This window comes from Crinia signifera, chromosome 2 (assembly GCF_055691185.1).
Source record: "Crinia signifera chromosome 2, ASM5569118v1, whole genome shotgun sequence".
Lineage (NCBI taxonomy): Eukaryota > Metazoa > Chordata > Amphibia > Anura > Myobatrachidae > Crinia > Crinia signifera.
Window position 1 is genome coordinate 68,916,082 of NC_139218.1, and position 26,027 is coordinate 68,942,108.

General features: G+C 46.1%; 1 protein-coding gene across 4 annotated transcripts in view; it reads right to left on the reverse strand.

Moving 5' to 3' along the window:
• The window catches only part of ANKRD13B (ankyrin repeat domain 13B), a 167,271-nt gene that overhangs the window by 55,400 nt on the left and 85,844 nt on the right, over window positions 1-26,027 (reverse strand). For all 4 annotated transcript variants that reach the window (XM_083172312.1, XM_083172314.1, XM_083172311.1 and 1 more), the window contains exons 2-3: window positions 5,748-5,883; window positions 1,221-1,345 (exon numbers count right to left, since the gene is read on the reverse strand). In XM_083172312.1, coding sequence (XP_083028438.1) covers window positions 1,221-1,345; window positions 5,748-5,883 — 261 coding nt within the window. The remainder of the gene's footprint in view (window positions 1-1,220; window positions 1,346-5,747; window positions 5,884-26,027) is intronic.

Here is a 26,027-nt window from a genome sequence, read left to right on the forward strand (position 1 = left end):
ACAAAAACATGGTTATGGATGAGATCAAATGACAGTTGACCATTTGCTTGGAAATGCTGGAAAACTGACAAACTGTCACTCATCCATAACTATGTTTTTGTTCCAACCAGCCAGATCTGAAGATAAATCTTACTAGTGTATGGGCACCTTGAAATCAGATGTTCTCCTGCCAATCGCCAACCGAAACTCATCTAAAAGATCTAAAAATTGTAAGTTGCAATTCGTCACTGCGAAAATATCAGCATAGCGTCCATTACCTTTACTTTTATAGGCATCATAATGAAGGTTTAGGCAATAGAATGTTGTTTAGAAGTTAGTACAGTATCTCCTGTCTGATATTAGTCTATTACTATGGGGATTTGTATGTCCATTTTGTGTTCAATATTCATCAAACTGGGTTGTAGTTTTGGGGATTTTCTAGGTGTATTTCTGCAATGATCATTCTTCTTCCAAGAATTAATGACAAAAGACATAGGGACCTTCCAAACATCTTAGGGACCTTCCAAACATCCACATTGAGCAGCCTACGATGATCTCCTTTTCCAACTCAGTTAGCTCCTTCTGGCAAGCCATTTCCTTAGCAAATGGTCTAATCAATTCCCCTTTACCCATTTTATACTTTCACGACCATGTGTCTCAGGAGCACACCATTTCACTTGAGGGTGTGCAAACACTCTTGCCTACATAGCGTAGTATAATTTCACCTTAATGAGGACTCAATGTCATAAGTGTTTAGACAATTAGGGCAGTATTCAATTGTTTTTCACCTGCATTTAAGCTTGCTATCCATGGGGGTGGGGGGAAGAAATGCATGAATGCATGGCTGGACCTGACCATAATGAGCTCGATATGTGCAAAAAATAGATAATTTTAAGATCGCCCTGTGATCTCCGGTCTCTAAAGACGGGAGATTGGCAGCGATATAACAATTGAATACCACCCATTATGTCTTTAAATATATGTATTTATACAAATATCTGTGTTAATGTTCCCACCAGAAATTTGATATTGTAATGCTTAATACAAAAGATTACATTCTCCTATAGGTAATAGTAATATTGTAAGGCAGAGAAGATCTTAAGCTACTTCAGAAATAAGCCATATTTTCCATATATGATTATATATTCACCAACATGTTAGTGTCACATTTAAATATTCCCTATTAAGCATGATAAGAGGTGTCATTAGTGTTTAATGCTCAATATATTGGTCCAGCGTACCTTGCGTAGTTTCTCCAATAAGACGGGTATCCCTGCCAGACGTTTAATGGTCCTTTGGTAGTCACGATACCGTAAAATCAACCGGACCAGTTCTAGGTCACGCGTGCTGACGGCCTCCTGAAGCACTAATTGGAATCAAGAAACAACATTACAGGTAGTAACTACATGCACTATAGAGTGCACAACACATTAAGTGCATGGCATGTCTTCCGGTAGGTGCCTTATGCACATAGTTAGTATGACAAAGAGATCACTGAAGGAGTTGTGTTTCCTGACAAGGACACTATTTCTTAAGTTTATGATACGGCTGTAGCTATCTTACAATGTGACGGCCCAAAAAGTTACATTGTATTTTAGCTTGTGTAATGAGCAGTTAATTGTCCATGTTAGCAATAGTGAAAACACAATCAGATACAAATACAGTAGGCATAACACACTGACATGTCACTTTAGGTCAATATAAAGAGAATAAAGCAATGCAGTGATCAAGACAGATGTTTATAGGAGTGAACCTAGGGTTGACGCTGTCCTTGGCACTCTGAGTATAAGTTTTCCCAATTAGTGTCTGTGCACAGGGGACTAAGTAAAAACCAGACCTGGACAAGACCTTGGAACGCCAGATCAGAGTTTGATGTCTGGTCCGGCGTTCTGGGGTCTTGTCTGTGTCCGTTTTTTACTTAGTCCCATCCAGGGGGTGTCTTGTCCGGGTGGGTACCTGTGATAGCTTTCACCAGGGACATGGAGAACGGGAGATTACAGCCTTCCCGTGTGGTCGAGACCATTCCGTTTTTTATTACACCCCCAGACCATGCCGGGAGGCTGTATTCTCCCCCTTCTCCTCTCCCTGGTGACAGGTGTCACAGCAGCCCCACCGGACCAGGACACCCCCGGCAATACACCCCCTGAACTGGATACTACAAGCTCCATAATTACATATATTGATGAATGGAGCCTGTTCGGTCCGGTGTTCTGGGGTTCTGTAAAGTCCAGTTTTTACCCATACCCTGTACACACTCCATTCTTGTGTCTCACCGCATTGCACTGAATTGTGTATTACTGTCTAGGTCAGGGGTTCCCAATCTATTTCTAATCACGGCACCCTAGAGTATCAGAATTTTTCCACGGCACCCCTAGGCCCCCCAAAAATATATCAAATTAAGTAGATTGTGTTTATATGTGTTTCTTAGGTTCAGTTATGTGGTAAGGGGCAGGATTTGGTTCTGGTTGTAGACATTTTATGATTGGCAGCCACTAGCACTGGTTTTGTCCAGTAATAATTGATCATAAATAATTTGAATTGGTCCTGGATGACCAACCTGAGGCACCCCTGCAAGTGTCCCGAGGCACCCCAGGGAGCCTAGGCGCACAGTTTGGGAACCACTGGTCTAGGTACACTCCTGCATTGCAGGGGAATTGTATAAACTACTGTATTGTAGAGCTGTGTGACTGTATACACTGTATGATTCAATAAGATCATTTTAAACACAATTATTGTTCTACAAAGAAGACTGACTATACAATGGACATATAGCATATTCTGTACAACTCCCAAAGGTTAATTGAACTAGGATCTATGTATGTATTATACTGCAACATAATTAGGTTTAACAAATCACTGCAAAATGATTGTAGAAAGGACATACCGGTAGATTGTATTACACTGCAAGGCGACAGCAGAGAGCACAAGAGACCTGCAATACTGCAGATGAACAGTGCAGACACCCCCCACTTATATTACTATTACATCATATGGACACACAGAAAGAACCTATTAGAGAATGTTTGAGCATAGGTCACAGCTATTTTGTTTGATGATGGGGTGACACAAACACTCCATTACTAGATTAATGCTCAGTCATGCGGAGAATGTATCGCTGCGGGGACAGTGTCTGGAATAGTTCATGATGCAGGACATTAAGGACAAACACAGAAATTTAAATCATTTGTGATTTTAATTAACCCAAAAATACTGATTGGATTATGTTTTAATTAAAACGCAAGTACGAGAGAACATTGCAGGTCTCTTTATTACATATGGCACATTAATGTGTTATAATGCATGTCAGTGTCGAAACTGAGAAATGTACTTTCCTGTTAAGGGAGCACTGACAATATAGATCAATGTCTGATTTCTGGGGACGTAGAAACAAGCTGGATGACGTTGATAAAAAAATCCTCCAGCAAATGAAGATCGCTGCCGTAAATGTGCCTCCTCCATTTATTAATCATTTAAATCATTAGGTTATGTAGGTGTATACTGTAATACTGACATCTCAGCTGACATTAGCCCCAATGCAACGTCCCGACCCATATGACTTCTTCAGATGCTACATTTTCTATCCCTACAACCTACACCATGTTGGACCAAAAATCCACGTACTTCTCCAATTAACCAGGTTAATTTAATCCTAGACAGCATGTGCACAGGTAATGGAAAATATAAGCGGTTACAATGCTATGGGGGGGAATTTCAGTGTTGTGCCACTAGATGGCGCCCAACGGAGAAAATGCAGTACTGTGTCGTTCAGGCGTGCACAGCCGCTGGTGCTAACGTTACTCACTGTTATGTTGTTCAGTCATTTTAACGGGCTGGTAATTAGCAAACTATAATAAACTACACTGCAATTAATCTGATGATGTAATTAGCATGAATCTTTTATAAACATGTCAGTCAGTAAGGCAATAAGGAAAGCACACGCTGTTAATGTGTCCTGTGTTCTGGATTTGAGAAGCACCGATCAGTGGTTTTCAAACTCAGTCCTCGGAACCCTTAACAGTTTTCCAGGTCACCCAGCAAGTGCACAGGCGTAGTCATTATTCTCTGACACATTTCCATAAAATCCACAGATTCCGTAAAACATGAACCGTTGAGTTTGAACCATTGAGGGGCTGAGTTTGAGAACCTATGATCTATATCAGCTTCATAAAATGTTGCATAAACTCAACTGATGAAATAGACCAGAGATACAAATAAATGTTTATTCACTACATGTCAATGGGCGGTATTCAATGTGAATACCGGCGAGGTGCAGCGAATCCTGTGTAGGATTCGCTGCACATTCGCCACGTTCCGGAGCCTCGCAGGCTCCGGTATTCAACGAGTCAGGGGCTCGCTGCCCCTGACCGGTGAATATGAGCTCCTGCGGCGAACGCTGCAGGGAGCCTGAGGACGGTGGCAGGCAGGGAGATGGAAGTCTCTCTGCCTGCCCCAGAGCGTATGTGGGGGGGGGGAAGTGGGCTCCCCGGGTGCCAGGCAGCACAGGCTGGCCCCCGGGGTTGCCAGCAGGGGACCGGGCATATTCACTACACCCGATCGTGCATATGTAACGATCGGGTGCAGTGACTATATGAATATCTAATGAGCGGCTCGGCTCCGGTGCCCCCTGCTGGCTGCTGTGTAAAAAAAAAAAATATATATATATGGTTTTTTTTTTAATTAAATATATATTCATGTGCTTACAGCACATGAATTAAAATAGCATGCCCCTCCTCAGAATAAAATTCCTAATTTTTTGACACCAAATGTAAAAAACAAAACACTTTATTTTAAAAGTTCACATTCCACTTCACCATAAAAAGATAGCGATTGCTACTAGGTGAATCATGGCGAAAAAAACCTTCAAATGTATTCGCCATCTGGTCATTGAATAGGGTGATTCACCGTTTTAGCCAAAAATTCGCCAAACAGCACAAATTCGCCATAAAAACATGGCGAATCAGGCTCATTGAATACCGCCCAATGTGTGCTAAGCACAACATGGAAATGGGATGCAATTTTGATGCCGGCGGTCGAAATCCCGGTGACGGGAATCTCGACCAGCGGCCACAAAACCGGCATTGGAATCCTGACATCAGTGGAATGCCTACATCAGAATCCTGATCATAAGTATGCATTAGGCATTAGGCTAGAAGAAGGGAGGGAGTAGGGGAGAGTTAGGGTTGGTGAAGGGAAGCTTATGGTTAGGCTGAGGGAGAAAGGGTACGTGCAGTTACCCAGCCCCTTTCAGGATTTTGTACAGTGGGATGCCAGTATAGGTCCTCTGATCACTGGCATTCCATGTGTTGGTTGTGCATATTGAATCAATGGACACTGTTAAGAATAAGGGTCATTAATTCCTCTCTCCATTGAGCCACTGAATGTTCACTGAATGCTGATTGGTTCATTAATAAAACATGCACCTATTCCGTGTTCAGTCAAGGATCCACATGAAAACGGTGATCCATAACCTACAGTATGGCACGTTCTATTTGCTATGGGGCAAATGCAAATCACTTCTTCTGTATATGTTGATATGGTCAGTACACATAAACAGGCAATGAACAGCCTTTACCACAATGCATTATTATCCATAATAACCAGGCAAATATTGCCTGGTCAATGTACATGTGTTCAGCTCAATAGATACTGTAGTTGCATAAGGATGAGTGGACAACATGGTGTGCCGACAACTGCACACATACAGTATACATATATTGGTTACAACACATTACTATTGTGAGCAGGGTGGTGATATTTGCATCTCTTACCAGTCCATCCATTTCGGTTCTCCTTGCTGACGTCTGCTCCATTGTTCAGCAATATTCTGGCACAGTCCAGGTGACCTAACGTAGTGGCGAGATGCAGAGGGGTCCTTCCCCGGGGGTCCACCTGTTCAATCTGGTCCTGTAACACAAAGCAGATTTACACATGAATGATAAATTCTCACATCGCATCTATACAATGTTGTAAAAGATCCCACACACCGGGGGAAATTTACTAAGATGGGAAATAGACTTCACATGTGATATTGCTATGGGCAACCAATCAGATCCTGTCTACTATCTTCTAGAGGGTGCTAAATAAATAAGAAAAATCTTCTGATTGGTTGCCCATAGCAACATCACATGTGAAGTCTTATTCCCATCTTAGTAAATTTCCCCCACCGAGTGTAACATAAATATTGGACTAAATCTGAGGTATGTTATGGATAAGAAATGACTTCTTATTACCGTACCCTTGCACTCCGGGCTTACACAGCAGGGTGCATTCCTTAAAGGATGTATTAAGAAGAATAGAGTTATGGTGACAAACTGGACAGACTATGGGACAGATGCACCAAGCTTTAAAAAGGGATAAGCGTGCTCGCCTTCAGCGCAAAGAAATTGGCTAACAGCTCTTTACACTGATCTGGAGGACTCCATCATGCATCCGACCAAGCAAAACAACTTTCCTGAAATGAAGAAACTGAGGTGAAGCCGTTCACTGCACATGAGCAACTTGGAAAAATGCCACGCCATCTATCTGCAAATGCATTAACCCACTGCAATTAGATTAAATGCCGCTACAGCAAACTTCCCCTTTTCATCTGGGCACACCTTATATCTTACAACACAGTTAGAACAGTGCCACCGCGTGGTGTACTGTCGGGCACGTGCATGGAAATTTCATGCTGTGCTGCACTGCAAGCTAAGATATAGAGTTACACATCTGTATACCCAAGTAACAAGGCCATTTGCTATCAACCAACACAACAAGTTTATGGGGGGTAATATATGTATGGCACAGAATCGCGTAGTAATATTTCCATTAGTAAACAAATGTTTTTTGTTTTTTTCAAATATGACGAGAAAACAAACATGAGTTACTGTAACTAGGATTCAAAGTGGGAATTGCAGCAACATTCCTTCCAATGTTAGAAGGCCTACCCAAAATAAAAAGGGAAGGCCTTCTAACTCTAATGAGGTAACACCACCAAAAATAGCAAAAACGGCAGAATGTTGCAACTGCAGGGCCGGCGCCACCACTAGGCAAATCTAGGCATTTGCCTAGGGCGCCGGCCACTGGAGGGCGGCATTTTGCCCCCCGTGCCGCGGGGGTACCTGTCCTGCGGCGCTGTGTATTTAAAGCTGGCGGCAGCAGGGGTCCCTGTAGTCAATAAGAAATAACGAGCGCTATCCGCCGGGCTATGCGGAAGCGCTTCTGTTGTGAAAACACTGTCCGCACGCTGATTGGCTGAGATTCAGCCAATCAGCATGCGCCGTGCGGCCAGTGTTTTCACAACAGAAGCGCTTCCGCATAGCCCGGCGGATAGCGCTCGTTGACTGCAGGGACCCCTCTCTGCCACCGCCGCCAGCTTTAAATACACAGCGCCGCAGGACAGGTACCCCCCCCTCCCCCGGCACCGGGGCGCCCCCACCCCGACTCGCCTGGGGCGCTCCGGTGCCTTGCACCGGCCCTGTGTAACTGAAATAAGATTGGATGGAGACATTACAGTATCCTCCCAAAAGTGGATCTTTAGTGTGTCTATAATGTATGGAATTATTTTATACTTAACAACTACCAAAGACCAAAGTACACATTTCACTGCTTACATATATTATATATATATATATATATATATATATATATATATATATATATGTATATATATATATATATATATATATTTTTTTTCTTTTTTTTTTTTACTTGATCTTTATTATCTGTTCAATGAAATATACAAAAAGAAAATAGGGGATAAATCAGAATACAATGATCTCTTCCCCATGTTATACAAACATTGCTTTTAGTTCACTGTCTGGCTAATTTTATACAAGTAACTCTTCAACCATGTGTGGTATAGTCTATGTGATGTGTGAGGATGAGCAAACTAATACTATCTGAAAATTAAAAACTTAAATCAGGAAAATTTTGTGTGGACACTGCATAAATAATTACTGATACTTAGGGCGGAATTCAATACCCCTTACGGCAAGCTATATGGCAAGCAGTGCCAATAGCTCGCTGTCAAGAGTCATCAACGCCGTCCTCTTTGCTCGCCGTTTCCATCTCAATGGCGAGTATGGTTATCAAAACTGCGGGGCTCACCACAAAATGCAGCGGACTCGCTGCATTTGCGGTGAACTTTGCTATTTAAGGCAATCTTTGATTCCGGCCAAACATTAAATATGGCGAAGGGGGTTGGTCATCGCCGTAAAAACCCCCCTGGCCACAGCATTGAATACACCTCTTACTGTATGTTAGAATGTGACCAACCAAATTATGTTTCAAAACATGCTTGCAGCAACGGTAATTAAATGATCCCATACATGTATTTTAATTAAAGTGGCAAAAGTTTAACCAGTAAAATTACATGTACTAAAAAATTATATATTTGCAAACTTAATAAAACATAATATAAAGGTATAATGGTTCAAATATGCAATGTAGCGTTGCTGAGCTCACCTACAATAATGACCAATAGCAAAATTCAAAGATTTAAATCATCTCTAGTCCGGGTCTCTTCTAGATACTGTATATGTGCACAGTACAATGTCAGGCTTAGTGGGTGAGGGTCAACCTTCCAGCAACAAATTATGGTACTTGTTTCCTAGCACGGCGCCCATCGCATACCATGCCATAAGGTATGCGATGCGATATTCAGGAAAATGACCCAGAATGTACAATTAAATATCGCATAGCATCGCATGCCAGCAAATGGCATGCAATGCGATTTTTAATTGTACAACCCTGATGGGTGCTTACAATGTTAAATGCACCCCCATTGTCCACGCCACCCCCACTATCAACGCCAACCCGAAGCTTGGCGAGCGCAGCGAGCCCACGAGTGGCGGCGGTACGCGTCCTCCGACCTTTTCATACCCCCACTATCCACGTCGGCGTGGAGTTGATTTTAGATAGTTTGGTGTGCGCAGCGAGCCCCCGAGCCCGAAGTATGGCGAGGGCAGCGAGCCTCGCGAGGGGACGCTCAATACATGTTAAGTAATCCGTGGCTGCGCACGCCACCCCTCGGGCTCGGTGGCTCGCTGCGCTTGCTACACTATCTAAAATTAACTCCACGCCGACGTGGATAGTGGGGGTATGAAAAGGTCGGAGGACGCGTACCGCCGCCGCTCGCCACGCTTCAGGTTGGCGTTGATAGTGGGGGTGGCGTTGACAATGGGGGTGCATTTAACATTGTAAGCACCCATTAGGGTGCTTATACAATCAAAAATCGCATTGCATGCATCGCATGCCGCTATATTGCATGCGATGCTCTGCGATGGAAATCGGGGGCGCCTTGCTAGGAAACAAGTACCCAAATTATTTTTCAAAAGGAGTACATTTTAAATAAAAAAAACTGTTATAATGTTGACAATAAAGCATGTGTTCTTGTGTATTGCATCTCCTACTGCCATGTTATAATAACATAGGAGGACAGAGAAAACACCTGATAGAAGCAAAACATTTGGGAAACCTCATAGAAGCAAAGGTTAATCTAGTCCTTCAACTCCTTATCCATTGTAGAAATGCATAACAGAAGCCTCATATTGGGGCAGATGTATTAAGCCTTAACAAGAGATAAATGCAAGGGTGATAAAGAGAGATAAACGTCCAGCCAATCAGCTCCTTACTGACTTTTTTCAAGCACAGCCTGTAACATGGCAGTTAGCAGGTGATTGGCTGGACGTTTATCTCTCCTTATCACCCTTGCATTTATCTCTTGTGAAGGCTTAATACATCTGCTCCAATGTTACTGAAAGAAGCCCTCTTCTCTTCACATGTCACTCACAGCTCTCCCATACTCAAACACTCAGTGACCATCTTCGTCCACATACTCATCTTCATCATTGGCCACAAGCCTCTAGTTGTATGTTGACTGAGTCCTCACTACTTATATTTAAGCTGTTATGTGTATTGAACTGTGGCGCTCTTTATTTGTACTCTATTTTTGTTATTTATTCTATGTTATGCCAAGTTTTGTCTCCATGGCCCTTATTCTGATCGGTGCGGCCCGATCAGAATATGCGGCCGCAACCGTGCAGGCGAATCCCCGCCTTCCATACGGATCGCCACCTGCCGTCCGTACGCGGATATGTGGCGATCCGCATGAAATTGGACGGGGATACGCCTCCTCCATGGTGGGAGCAGCCCCTGCATTCGATGGTCGCCGAACATCGAATGCAGGGCCGCACGCTCCACCAGGTCCCGCAACACAAGACCACACGGACACTTGTCCGTGTGAAATCATGTATGGGGGCGGGCAGCTGACATCCGGCGATGTCAGATGCCCGCCCCTTACCCACGCGTCACGGCCTCATTACCATGCATACGCCCCGCGTTTGCATGGGAACGCCCATGAAACGCGGGGCGTATGCATAGGGTAATGAGGCTAAGTAGCCCCTCACGCCCCTATACGCCCCCTGTGCGGCGTATAAAGAATCCGTGCGGCGAAATCGCCTGCACATGCGCAGAGTGACCTCTGCACATGCGCAGACGATCAACATCGGCGGTCCGTCCGCATGCGGGAATTTCCGCACCGATCAGAATAAGGGCCCATGTACTGTTCCTTAGTTCGGCGCTGTGAAACACTTGTGGCGCTTTATAAATAAAATTAGGCACTTATGTAGTATCTGGGCGTCCGATTTAGAAATCGGATCGCATCGCATCGCATGCGACCAAATCGTATGCGATGGTCAAGATTTTTCCATAGGATTCAATGTTAAAATGGTCTGAGTCCATTTTAACATAGAATTCAATGGGAAAAAGGGGTCCTTTTCCTTTCCCCACTATCCAAGTGGGCATGGAGTTGGATATAAACCTGTGGCGAGCGTAGCGAGCCACCGAGCCCGAAGCGTAGCGAGCCCCGCGAGGGGACACAGAATACTTTTTAAGAAATATGCGTTCGCTCGCCACGCTTTCGGGCTCGGTGGCTCGCTGCGCTCGCCACGCTATATAAAATCAACTCTATGCCCACTTGGATAGTGGGGAAATGAACAGGACCTTCTTAACATTGAATCCTATGCAAAATCGCATCGAATCGCATCGCATCGCATCTGATTGTGGGGCAGATGTATGAACGGTCGATATGGGGGAGAAGGGGTATTAGCGCACGTTATGTGCACTGATACCGCTTCTCCCCCATGTATGAAGCAGGTGAGATGCGGTAAAGGACAGGGGCGCTATGCGCCCCTGTCCATATCGGCGCTGCTATCAAAATGATAGCAGGCCGAATGTATGAACGGTCAGCATCGCTGACCGTTCCGCACGAAGCCTGCTTTGGCTTCGCCAGCATCAGGCTGGCGAAGCCCTATCTAAACAGCAGGGACAGCGCATGCCCAGTGCGGCCGGCCGGGGGACAGGAGATAGCGCATCAGTATTAACTGATGCGCTATCTCCAGAAAGGGACATCGCCGGAGGGGGGAGTTAACGCTCCCCCGCTTCGGCAGACAAGATGTTAATACATCTTGTCGATGTACCTTCCTGCTTCGCCTCGCTATTGAGGCGAAGCAGGAAGTATCATAGCGGTGCGATAAGCGCTGCTATGATACATCTGCCCCTGTATGCCTTAAGGTAAGGCATACAATCACAAAATCGGACGCCCAGATACTACATAAGTACCTAAAATTATTATAATAATAATAATAATACTGCTGGGCAATCTGTTTATAGCTTTGTTTCATGCTGCTTGCCTTTATTCCCCTTCCCACATTATCACCCTGCTCATATATCCCATGCAGGAGTGCAAGGCCTAGACCTACCAGAGGGCAGAGGGGCATACAGGAGTCACAGCTGGGACACTAGGTCAGAATGCATCTACGACTGCTTCATTCCCACATGTATTGTATTGCTACTCCACTGTTCTGTATGTAATTCTCAGCATCTGTTCTCAGTTTATTTCCTCAAACAACTATACAGCACCACTTCTTTCTTTCTCAGCTTGATGTAATGCCCAATAGCTGCAATCCTTTTATGTATGCTTGATCTCATTTTGCATGAATGAATATTAACTAAAGATATAAATTAAAATACAGTATACATGTACAGGGGCTATAAATTATTTAGGGGTCTCAGACGGTTTGCCAGTTTTCCAAATTGAATGTTTTACACCATCTGATAAAAATATATACAGGCTTTATTTACCTTTATTTATAATACTCTGCCATGTCAAATTAAAAACAAACATACACCATAAAGTATAATTTATTGTCTGATGTCATGAAAAAAAAAGCATCTGCCACCCACTTACTGTACATTGGCAAAACATACACTTGCTCCACAATGTCTGCACCTAGACAATGGGAATAGTTTGACCTTCTATTTGTGACATTGAAGATAACATTGTTGCTACTGCTATGTGTCGTAAAATATAGAAACAGTAATTACACAGACATACTAAGGAGAGAATAGATGTCTCCTGTGGTCTCTGTAGCCTTCCTCCCCCCATCACCACATCCTTACTTCCTGCAAAGCCCACTCTCATGACATGGGAAACAGTAAATTTTTCATTAGCTATCCTCGCTAAGAGCACAAAGCATTCATGTGTACAAGGATAAGGCGTAATACTGAAGGAAGAGCATAGGACTCTGGGATGGAGCTGAGACTGGTGCATTTCTTGAGTGACAAGCAGTTCAGTTTTGGTGCTTGGGTATTACACTTGGAAAACATAAGTTTTGCAGCATAACAGCTTATTTTACTGATATATAGTAAGCTGTTTATTGCTTTCAAAGAGGATCAATATGTTGGTTGGCATTATTTTATATAATACTCTCTCTTGCTATAAAAATAACATCTTGAAGACAATACTGTAGTGCAGTGGTTCCCAAACTTTTTTGAATCACGGCACCCTAGATTATCAGGAATGTTTTCACGGCACCCCTAGGCCAGAAATTTAATGAGAAATTTAGAATAAAATATTAAATGAAGTAAATATTGTAATTATATGTCATCCTTAGGGTCAGTTATTATGACTAGCATTCACAAGCACTGGTTTTGTCTGCTGCTTTGACCATAAATAACTTGAATTGGCCCTGGACCAGCAAACCAGGGCACCCCTGCATGTGTCCCGAGCAGTGCCAGATTAAGCCTTCGGGGGGCCCAGGGTACTTTAGCCAGGGGGGCCCCCTTGCACTTGTCATTACTGGCCGCACACTGCATGGGAGAATATATATATATATACACACACACACACACACACACACACACACATAAATACATACCATATGAAAAGCCTATGTTTGTCCCTCTGTACCTTACTCTGTAGGAGACCTCACAGTCCTAGTGCTGCCTTTGATTAAAAACTCTCCCATGACTAAGCTGCTGCTGCTGCTGTTCTCCATGGGCATGTAATGAGCTCCACCAATTAGAGCTCAGCACAAACCTCTCAGCATCTGCCCTCTGGTTTAAAGTGTCATGAGACTAAGTCAACTCCCAGTAATGCACTGCACACTTGTGCAGTCAGTGTGCCTTGGCTCCCGATGCTCAGCACCATTAATCATTGTCACATTGGCAGACAGGTGAAGCTGCAGCACTACCCCACCCATGCACAAAACCTTTAGCTAAAAAATAAAAAATATATAAATATAAATATAAATACATACCAACCACAGGGGGCCCCTAGCTAGTGGGGGGCCCAGGGGCACTGACCCCTTGTGCCTCCATTATAATCCAGCCCTGGTCCCGAGGCACCCCAGGGTGCCACGGCACACAGTTTGGGAACCACTGCTGTAGTGTATTCTTTACCTTGGAAATCATTGGCTCAATAGTGATAAACACAAATGAACAATGCCAAGCACGTGAAGATTGTGATGGAAAATTTCTGGAAGAAGCCCTCATGGAGGTGGGGTCTGTGGAGGGATCTGTTGAAGGATGGACCTTGAGTTTTTGCCCAGTCCACCTGGGTGAGCGTGCAGTGTGAAAGGGCCATTTTCAATACTCAGGGTCCAGCAGCCCAGCAATCCGACCCGGGGTATAAGCAGTGTTTTACGCAGGTTGGAGCCGGGTTGCTTGGCAGTCTGAACGGGAACCCTGGGTCAAGCGACCCGGACCTCGTTCACTACTATGGAGGAGGCAGCAGCATCAGTCCTGCCTCCTCCCCCGCCCACAGCGGCGCTGCTCTGCCCCCCCTGTCTGACGTCAGTGCCCGTCAATAGGTTGGGTTTATTGCAATGCCGGCTCGTTTCCAGGCCGGCACCGGGTCCAAATCCCAGGGGCAACCTGGCGTTTGCAATGTGAAAGAGGTAATAGGGCCTTATTCTGGATTGGACACAGTTGCAGCTGCCTTTCGGCAGGATGCTCTAACAGTTATTGCCCCCTCCGCCGGGCTTCGCATTGTTAATGATCGCATATGCTCTAAAATATCCGATCATTAACGCAAGGGACAACCCTTGCGATAAGAGCTGTCCCTTGCAATGCGGCTCTGAACTTCTGTGCATGTGCAAAGTGACGGGGACATCAGGGGGCATGCTGGGAGGGATCCGTGACGGATACATAGTTACATAGTTACATAGTAGGTAAGGCTGAAAAAAGACTTGCGTCCATCTAGTTCAACCTGGTATAGATATCCATTGCTGATTTGATAGGTTCGGGTATTTTACAGACAAATTATATTTCTTATTTGTACCCATGGATGTTTTTCTCCACAGCGCTGCGGTAAGAAGCCCATAGGCTTCTGCAGGTAATCGCCAGCTTTTGCTGGCGATTCCCTCCGCAGCGCTGACACTGCAGAGGGGGGTTAGAGAATACAGAAATGTGGTAAAAACCCAGATAACGGGGTTTATACCGCATTCCTGGTTTAGAGCATCCCGCCCTTTGTGTCTTTTCCTGCAGTTGTGTCCAATACTAATTCCACTACAATGCCCTCCCCTGGTGTCATAGGCAGATTGAGAATTTAAAGTGTCCCTTGAAAAATTTCCAAAAAGTCGATCCCTTACATGCCCACATCACTAGCCTGCCACCCTCTACCCCCTTACAGACCCTACTAACAGTTTGTTCACCATGGCACCCGGCATATGCACATGCGCAGAAATGCAGTTGCTCATGCGCAAAACATCGAGCTAGCATGCAAATTCACATGCGAGCGTACGGACCAGAATCAGGGCCTTAATGTATAAAGTTGCATTCTTGTGCTGCCATTAAATTGCCGTAAGCTTGGAGTGGGTACCAGTGTCCTGCAACATCATTTATGTTACTTGCGCTATCCAGAACAATGGAAATTATTTTGAGATGCTCTTTGCACTGGCAGTGTCTCGCCAAGCCGACAAGGCTGCTGATGTGAAGTCAGACGCTGTGTGATAGGAAGCTCTGGCAGCGCGGTGCTCTCCGGAGACTGACAGCCCATAACAGACGCCTGTGCGTGCTGCTTCCCCTGTCATTTGGACTGCGTGTAATCTCCCCGGGCTGCAGGCAGCTCCTGCTGCTTGCCTTTTACACCACTTCTGCGCCTCTAAGCCACCAAGGACCACAAACAGAAAAATGAGTATTTCCTATCACATACAGGGACTTGGCATAAGGCCAACATTGCTGATAAGGGGAACAGTGAGGAAAGGCTATGTACAATAGATGGACATCTGTTCTAGCCACGCAGGGCATGAATGGACACAGCAGCTATCGCTGAAGTGAGACATTCGTATTGGCATCATACATTAGCATCATGCGCTAAGTACATGTGGCTATTATTAAATATGGCACTCTCCTGGGAAAAGTTATCTTATTAGCCAGTAATAACACATGTGGCAGCCTCCTAAGTAGGTCACAAGAGTGCCTTCTTTTTAAGTATAACAAAACACATGTATCAATATACAGCATATTCAATTTCCAAAGCACTTCTCTATATTGGTTCTTTCTGCTGCACTGGCTTGAAAAGAAAAGAGAGATATAATGCAGGGTTGCCGACTTTCTTCTTCTCCTCTCCGGGAGAAGCCCGGAGAGGAGAGTTTCAGAAGCCGCTCAGGGGGCGGGGCTTACGTGTGACATCACTAAGCCCCGCCCCCATGCTGTTAAAGCATCAAATTCACATATCTCCGTGGAGGGGGCGGGGCTAAAATGACGCGATTGTGCCGTTTTAGCTCCGCCCCCTCCTCTGAGACCCGAGGATTGCGGCATTTTAATGCCGCGATCCGGGGGTCGCCGGGGGTCCCCTCTGAATCCGGGAGGGTTGCCCACCCTTCCGGGGGCCGGGAGGGGGTACCCGATTTTCGGGAGACTCCCGGAAATTCCGGGAGGGTCGGCAACCCTGATATAATGATATTATCATTATCCAATTAACACTGGCCTAGCTGAGAGCATCATAGATAAAGTCATTTACTCGCAAGATATATCTCGCACATCTCGCCGTCAGTGTCTCCCACCCATGCTAATGCTGTTAGCTGTCACCACTGGTACTGTATAAGAACTCCCAGCTACAATGGAATATATTCAGCTCAGTGGGCATGTGAAGCAAGGTTGAAGGGCATGTGGTGTTAATATAACACCTACTGTACGGTTTCTGGAAGGAGTAATCTGCTCCTATTAACCTTTCGGATTCTATAATAACTATAAAAAAAAAAAAAAAGAAAATAACTATAAAAAATAGAAAGGAATTTTTTGTATAACCTTTTCAAGGTCTCTATTGATGTGAAGACCGTAATCATTGAAAGTTATCTTTACCACGTCAAAGAGTAGAAATGTATCCAGAATTGGTAGCCTAGTTATCAAGGCAGTTTTAAAAAAAATGCAGAAATGACAGTTTTTGCATGATGACGTGTTTCATCGTTATGTACTAATAGCCTATTGCAGGAGATTTTCACAGAATAGTTTTGCAGAAGGCTCATCAGTACTGAAGAACTCGAAGAACTCTGTCCTCATTATTATCAATGGGAACTACAATCTCACCCTGTGTACTAAACTCCCAAAAAGCAAATCTCTTTGGAGTTTGGCCCACTGGTTTACATAATCCACAGATGTCTTAAACCACTTTAGGCCTATTGAGGCATTCTCAAGGGAGAGGAATCGGTACTTGTTTCCTAGCACGACGCCCATCGCATACCATACTTAGTGGTGTGCAATGCGATATTCATGTTAAATTAACAGGAGTGCTTGTACAATGAAATATTGCATAGCATTGCATGCCAGCAAATGGCATGCGATGGGATGCATTTTTTAATTGTACAAGCACCCTGATGGGTGATTTCAATGTTAAATGCACCCCCATTGGCAACGCCAACCCCACTATCAACGCCAACCCGAAGCGTGGCGAGCGCAGTGAGCCCGCGCGGGGCGGCGGTACGCGTCCTCCGACCTTTTCATAACCCCACTATCCACGTCGGTGTGGAGTTGATTTTAGATCAGTGCGGTGAGCGCAGCAAGCCACGTAGCCCGTAGCGTGGCGAGCGCAGCGAGCCCCGCGCGGGGACGCGGAATACGAGCCCGAAGCATGGCGAGCGCAGCAAGCCCCGCGAGGGGACGCAGAATACATGTTAAGTAATCCGGGTCCCCTCGCGGGGCAGGCTTCGCTCGCCACACTTCGGGCTCGGTGGCTCGCTGCGCTCGCAACACAATCTGAAATCAACTCCATGCTGATGTGGATAGTGGGGGTATGAAAAGGTCGGAGGACGCGTACTGCCACCCCTCGCAGGCTCACTGCGCTCGCCACACTTTGGGTTGGCGTTGATAGTGGGGGTGGCGTTGCCAATGGGGGTGCATTTAACATTGAAAGTACCCATCAGGGTGCTTGTACAATTAAAAATCGCATCGCATGCCGCTATATTGCATGCGATGCGATTGTATAAGATGTACTACTAGCAAAATATTCGGCGCCGTGCTAGGAAACAAGTACGTTGGAATCTTATGATCCCTCTCCTGCAGCCTCAGTCTGCATCCCGAATCTGATACTGTGTGCATGAATAGGATTAGTGTTTACCCCAGAGGAGTATTTGGGGAATTATTGGGATGTAATGCACATGAGCAGCAGTTATTGCTACCCCTGTGAGTTAAACATGAAAATATCAGTCATAAAACAGACCATTACTAATAGGTGAGAACTGCAGTTGTAAATATATATAGGCCCCTTTATGAATTTTAATGGTGTTTTCGACCCCCAGTTTGCCATGACTGTTATCATTACCTAGTATTGGGGAACACCAAGCTTTTTTGGATCCCCACCGGAACAAACAATGCAAGCAAAGATGCCTGTGGAGTATGTGCATTTCAATGTAACCTCTCGCTGGCAGCACTATGCTGGAAACCGCCAATCAATACCACTGTTAAGAACAGGTAAGTACAGTATTGATGAATATCAGCAGTAGCCATATAAGCAGGGCCGGTGCAAGGCATCTAGGCACCCTAGGCAAACCTACAGGATACCGCCCCCCCCCCCCCCCCCTGCCCCCTCCCTACACTACATGTCACACTGCAGGTAAATAAACCTGTCGCAGCAGCAACTTCAGCATGGAGTTGAGCAGCATGTGAGGAGGACAGCATCACTCATCCATGCCACCCTAAAGCAGCGCTGGCTGCGTGACTGTGTGCCACTGCATTATATGCATTATGCATCACAATAGAAGGACTCCTTAGCCTATCTAATACTAGTGCCCCATTACACATTATGCCACACAGTAGGAGCCAAACATCACATTACTCAGGAGAGTAGGAACCAAAAAATCACATTACGTCACACAGTAGGAGACAAAAAATCACATTACGTCACACAGTAGGAGACAAAAAATACATTACGCCGCACATTTGGAGCCACAAATCACATTACGCCGCACAGTAGGGGCCAAAAATCACATTACGCCGCACAGTAGGGGCCAAAAATCACATTACACTATACAGTAGGGGCTAAAAATCACATTATGCCACACAGTAGGAGCCAAAAATCACATTGTCGCACAGTAGAAGCAAAAAAATCTGTGGCAGGAGAAGTTAACATTAGGCTGCGGCAGGGAAGGGAACGGCTAGGCTGAGGCGGGGAAGGTGATGGATAAGCTGCGACAGGGAAGGTGACGGCTAAGCTGCGGCAGGGAAGGTGACGGCTAAGCTGCGGCGGGGAAGGTGTCAGGGGAAGTTAGCATTAGGCTGCGCCAGGGGAGGGTATGGCTAGGCTGTGACAGTTAAGGTGATGGCTAGGCTGCAGGATGGGAGGTGATGGTTAGGCTGTGGTACGTGGGGATATAGTTAGGCTGCACACTTCCTGCTATGTTCCATCTGTGCAGTTACAGGGATGCTTCTGTGAAACAGCCAGCTGACTAATAAATAACCCCATCCCCGATGTGAACGCCGCTGATCCCTCCATCCTCAGAGGCCAGGGAGAGAGGGTGCGGCATGGCCAGCTTTAAGGAAATTGGTCACTGTCAGCAGGAGGAGTCAGGAATGCGGGCACTTTCCAGCATCCCTGATTTACATGTACTGTACCAGATAAGTGCGTGCTGCATTTTATAAGAACGCAGATCCCGTGGCACTGGCTCCTCCAAGCCACCGTGGGGTCTGCCGCTTTGGAGTTACACCACTGGTGTAGGGTAAGCCGGGTAGCAGTGGGCGTACATAGAAATGTATGGACAGTCAGTGATTGGCTGAGAGCTCTCTCAGTCAGAGAGCTCTCAGCCAATCACTGGCTGTCCATTCATTTCTATGTGCAGTGCAGGCAGCATGATACCAAACTTTATACTGGGCACACAGGCAGCTGGTCCCCACCAACAGATGCCTACAGGCAGTCATTATTTATTATAAATTGTACAACAGTACAGGCAGCAGCGAGGCAGGTGGACGATACCTGGGCGGGCGAGCGGCGGCTCCGCCACCCGCCCGTAGATTATGGACAGTGTGGACAGTGTTAAGTGTGTCCTGGCAGCGCACCGGGGAGAGGGGGGCAGCGCCGCAAATTGCGGCTGAATAGCTGGCGGGGGCTGGGGCGGCTGGCTGTGGACTTGAATGCGGCTGAATAGCTGGCGGGGATTGCCGCTGGCTGCTGTGCTGACGTCCGGCAGCCAGGGATGGGGTCAGGACTGTGCTGTCAGGCAGCAAGCAAGTTTAATACAACGGACGGGCTCCAGCAGGGGGTTGGGGGAATAAATGACTCACTGAATGCTGCCTGTGGCTCTCTGAAGTTGGATCGCTGCAGCTTCCTCCTTCCAGTTCCTTCCTCTGGCAGCCGGCTGCCTCTCCTCTGCGGTAGCTTTCTCTGCAGGCTGCTGCTGCTGGCAAGCTGCAGCTCACTACCGCCCTCCAGTGGCTGGCGCCCTAGGCAGATGCCTAAACCTGCCTAGTGGTGGCGCCGGCCCTGCCTGTATGTACAGCAGCACCTGTGTGGTTCACAGCAGGATCCAAGTGTGTCCGCTGCTCTTCCACAGGAGCTCTGTGATGCACCCATTTAGTTAACTGGCTCTATCCCAGGATTCAGACTCGGTGGCGTTCCCCCCCCTCCCAGATCCTGGCACCCTAGGCAGCTGCCTAAAGCTGCCTAGTGGTAGAGCCGGTCCTGTGTACAACCCACCCCCAACTTAGGCGTACTTGGATCCCGTAAAACAACCTACCCCTAACTCACTAACTACTGTATTATGAACTATAGGATAGAGTAAAGTAGTGGCCTTTAGCTAAACCGCATCAAATCTGCACTAACATTAGGATATGGACATGTCTATGGTGGCTAATCTATACCAAAAATTCTACCTTACTCATCCCACCCTATCCATCCAACCCGCCCACCCACATACCCACCAGAAGGATAACAACAGAATCGATCATCTGGGGCAATGGCCGTATTTTAACAAAGTGTATTGGATTCATAGTTTCAGGATAAGAAGTCGGACAGATAAGTATTACCTACACCTATCTTCCCAAAAAGGGCCCAACAACTGCTGCAACGGCCCAGAGCACCACAGCAAATATTTAACCAAACATCTCCCCCCCCTCCCCCCCATCCCGCCCCGCAAAGAATATTACAATTAAACAGGAGAGTAAAAATGTACATACGTAGAGGAGTAATGATCAGGAAAATACAGGTGAATAACGCATTGAAAACTATTATACAATGACAGGTAGTCCGGCCATTTATCAAACCCTTGAGATATTAATCCGGCCAATCTCTCCCTCCATGGCAGTCCAGGGTGTGTATAAGAACAACCAGCAGCCATATATAACAAAATTCAGAATCTTAAGGCAGTTGAGACCACATAGAGGGAGTCATTTTGGGAGCCGTGTATATGGCAGCAGAACCCGTAGAAAAGTCGGGATTATAATAAAGATGCAAAACGTACTTAGCTCCATCCGCCCCATTGTTAATCTGGCCCTGCATCCCACAACACAGGATATTGCTTTTGCTAAGACCCTTACCTGCACCTTAACCACATCCAGGAGGGCATACCCCAATCTTCCCCAAATGGGGGTATTATGGTGGCAGGATCTTGCTCAAATTGGGTCGGTTGAAGGGTGTGAAACTGTTTATCCCTCTCCATTTTATCACTTTTGAAGCATAGAGAATCTAGCCCTTAGTATGACACCGGCAACAATATAATGTCACTATAGCTGCCCATACACAGAGCGGTAACTCTATGCGCTTTGAACTAGATTGCATACATACTTTATGTGCTGTGCGATGTGATGTGCACAGGAGCGCGCGCATTGCATCACCCCATCACACCGAGTGTGGGTGGCTTATCACAATTAATTCTGCCTGTGCGGGGATGCCGCTATGTAATAAATGTTAAATAAATCATCCTGTGCATAATCAGTTGAAATGCAAACTCGTATCAGTGTATAGGAATAAGAGGAGTTCTTCAGGATAAGATGCACCAGCTTTCTAGTGCTACGATGAAATTGCGGGGAACAACAGATACCAGCGGTTGGATATACAGTATGAGCATTATGTTTTCTTCAGTAGTTGAACAATTGCTATTTTTACAAGTATGACAGCATATGTCTGGGTAGACAACCTTTTCCGGATGGCAAAGTCTCACTCAGAATTTCTAGGGTCAAAGCAGTGATGGAAAATGTAATTGTGGCATGTCAGCATAGATGCATATATTTTCCCTTATGCAGATTTATAACTGAAAAGGTTAAAGATTGTCATGAAAAATGTTAAAGTGTGAATGCAATGAATGCCTTACCAGTATGCTGACTCCATTAAGGGGCTTATTTGTGCAAACTGTTATGCACATGTGCAGCCACTTGGTTCTAGCAGGCGTGGCGAACTGCTTGTGCGTCATACCGTTCGCATCTAGCAGTGCGGGTGGTGGCCGTGGGGCGGTGTTTCATGGGTGTTCCTATGCTAATGCATCCGTGATGCACATGTGGGGGGTGGGCAGCTGACGTCACAGATATATCGCATCGGCTGTGCAACACAGCCGATGCCCGTTATATATCTAAAGATATATCGGCGCATCTTGCTGTGTGTACGGGCAATCCGCCAACCTGCAGTGATTAACAACTCAGTGGGCAAGCACATGCGCTCGCCCATTTGGAATGTCAGTCCCAACGGATAGGGCGAGCGTATGGAGAACAGACTGCCCGATTTGTCTGTAAAAATACATGCAGATCAATTGATCTGTAAATAGATCTATTAGTGTGTACCCAGCTTTAGAGTCTGTGCATAATCATAGCAATGCTAACACAGAGCGCAGAAAGACCTGGTCAGTGCTTACATAGATATATGATAAGTCACTAGAAGATGTATCACAATCCAACATGTTTTGCATCACAAAAATATTCACCTCCTCCTTCTTGCACCCAGAAGGGGAACTACGGGACTGGGGAGGAGGAGGTTGCCAGTCCGGGCAACACAGCAGGAGGCTTCCCGGATACAGGTGGAGAGAGGGTTTGGCGGCGAGGGTTGGCAGCGGAGGATGTGGTAAGAAGCCTATACGCTTCTATGGGGTATCTTCAGTTTTTGCTGGTGATACCCCCACAGTGGTAACCGGGTTTTCCTGCATACCAAAATGCGATAAAAGCCCTGATAACTGGTACAGCTGCGGGGGGTAATGCCAGCAAAAACTGAAGATACCCCATAGAAGCCTATGGGCTTTTTACTGCATTCCCCCGCCGCTTTGCACGGACCCCCGCCAAACCCCCCATTCGCCTGTGTCTGGGCAGCCTCCTGCTGTGCTGCCCAGACCAGCTACCGCCTCCCCCCTAGCCCCGTACTTCCTCTTCCGGATGCAGGGAGCAGGAGGAGAACCTTCCAGCAACAGCAGCCTCACAGAAGGAGGGGGACCGGCTCAACCCCCCACCAGCTGCTTTGCAAAGAGCTGCCCTTTGCAAAACTAGTCGCATATGCATATGCCATTAGTATCACTGCGGTAGCTGGCAGAGTGGGACGGTGGATGTTAGCACATCCCATCCTAAGGGCAGGATGCACTAAAGCAAAAATGCAGTAAAAACCCCGTTATCAGGGTTTTTACTGCATTTTGGAATGCACTAAAACCAAATCGCCGTGTTACGGCGAGGGGGGGTTTCGCCAGCACAACCTGGTACTACCTCTTACAAGCCTATGGGTTTCTTATCGCGACCACCACCGCCCCGCACCGATGCGTGCTGCCCCCCCTAACCTGTGTCTGGGCAGTCTCCTGCTGTGCTGCCCGGACCAGTGACCACCTCCTCCGTAGCCCAGTACTTCCACTTCCGGGTGCGGGGAGGAGGAGCCGGGCAAGGGAGGAGGGTGAGAGCCACCAGGGCCCCCCCTGCCACATCGCCGGGCACATCACGGTAAGCTCTTAACGCAAGAGCTGTCCTTTTCGATAATAATCACAAGTAGCTGGCGATGTGCGGCGGAGAGGGGCTGTGGATCTTAGTACATCCCACCCAAAAACACTCTCCTCTCTACATAGATCAGAAAATGTCTAAGAGGATATAAATTATTGACCAAAGTCTACTCTATTTTACAATGATCTTATTTAAAAAAAAAAGCATGCACTGAAAAGTATCCAGCATCCAAGTAGGGTATAAGGACATTTCCCGCCCTATTGTATTGCTATTTGTGTTACAATAATGTTATCGATATAATACCCTGTATATAGCACGGGACACATTGGATATTTCTCAATGCTAAAATATTTATAATGTACAGTATGCAGTATGTTATATAATAAAGCCACCTCTAGGATTCGGCCAAAACAGGCCTGACATCAGAGACATCCTGTATTTTATCCCCTCACTCTGAAGCAGCCAGAGGTAATGTACTTCAAATCTATGCAAATGTGTCTGTACATAATGTTTTATTCATAACTATTCAGCATTACAACAGTAATCAAAAGAACTAAGCTTTTCACTGTCCAGATTCCCTGATGCTCTGGGTAAAAAGAAAACGCTCTATAACTCAAGGATGACACATTTATATGTATGTTGTCTAAATCGACATTGGCCGAAATGTACTACGTCACATGGGATGTTGCTATGGGCAACCAATCAGGTACTATCTATTATCTTATAGAAGTTGCTAAATAAATAAGAAGTAGCTTCTGATCACATGTGAAAAAGAACTCCCATCTTAGTAGATTTCCCCCATTGTGCCATGCACAAAATATCTCTGGTTGTTGTGAAGTAGAAGATCCAATGCTTTGAGCTAAAAGACAATACTGCATTCCAGCTATATGAAACTGAAGACAGCTTCTCGAAAACACAGAATGCTGGCAGGAATTTGCAGGCGACCTGCCCTTGTCTTCTACCCTTGCCATGGAAAGATGATATTTTTTTATCCAATGATTCTGTTGCTGCTGTTTATTGATAACATATGACTGTTTTTCTCTTTTGTTGTTTTATTCAATTTAACTTTTTGCAAAATGCTAAACATAAGGGGGTCATTTAGTATTGAGCTTAAAGGTCATATTACATTGTAAAATTCACGGTTTATGCCAATGAAAATGCATACATCCACATTCATATTAGGCCATTTGCATGCCATGAGCGTGCTCACACGTGAAGAGGCAGAACTAGGGAAGCTGCTTGGTGACATAGGACAAGTACATACCTCCCAACTGTCCCGCTTACCGCGGGAACGTCCCGATATTTGGGGATGTTCCCGCGTCCAGCCCGGGGCCACCATTGTCCCTCGATGGGGGGGACAGTTGGGAGCCCCCCCAGCCTGCCAAGAATAGACGCTGTGCGCATGCGTACAGCATCTATTCAGCGCCGACGAGCAGCGAAAACGGAGGCGTGGCCGGAGGAAGCATCATCCTGTGAGGCCACGCCCCCTTTTCCTTGAGGTCGCGCCCCCTTTTCGGGAGCGCGCGCGGCTCGACCTCCTCCTGACCTCCTAGCTGCAGAAGTTGGGAGGTATGCAAGTATAGTAATGGTATTGTACTGTATATTCACGAACCTGCTTTGTATTAGGAGTCACAAATACACCTGTTTTTGAGGTGTATATTTTTGCAGATTTTCCTAGATATAACTAAAGTAATAACTTAGCTTGGTTCTTAAATCTCAGGAAAAGTTAAGATAATAAACATGTTATTTGCATGCAACATAGTGGCCAGTATTCAATGGTATCATTCATCATGTGCAGCGAATCCTGTTTAGGATACGCTGCACATTTGCCGCCCCCCCCCCCCCCGGTGAATGCCCTATGGAGCCGGGAGGATGGTGGAAGGCAGGGAGATGGAAGCCTCCCTGCCTGCGCCGGACGCTGCACACAGCAGCAGGGGGGAGAAGGAGGGCTGGTGGGGAAGCAAGCTGCAGAAGCTGCCTCCCCGAGTAGACTGGGCAGGCAGGGCAGGTGGAGGGAGGGAGCGCTGCGCTGGTCCCGCTCATGCATATGAAATGAGCGGGACCAAGCACAGTGAATATTGATGAGCGGATCCCCGCCCCCCTGCTGACGTCATGTAAAAAATGTAAAAATTAAATATATATATTCATGTGCTACAAGTACATGAATCCAAATAGCAAGACCCTTCACATAATAAAATTAATGATTTTTTGACCCCAAAAAGAAAACCTTTATTTTAAAAGAACACATTCTAGTTCACCTTAAAAAAGATGTTGAATGCAAAACGGTGAATCTCTGCGAAAATCATGGTGAAAGCAGTTCTCCATCCTAGCATTGAATACACGCTCAGCGAATTATCAAAACCCTATTGAAATACACCAGCGAATTGCAGCGAGCA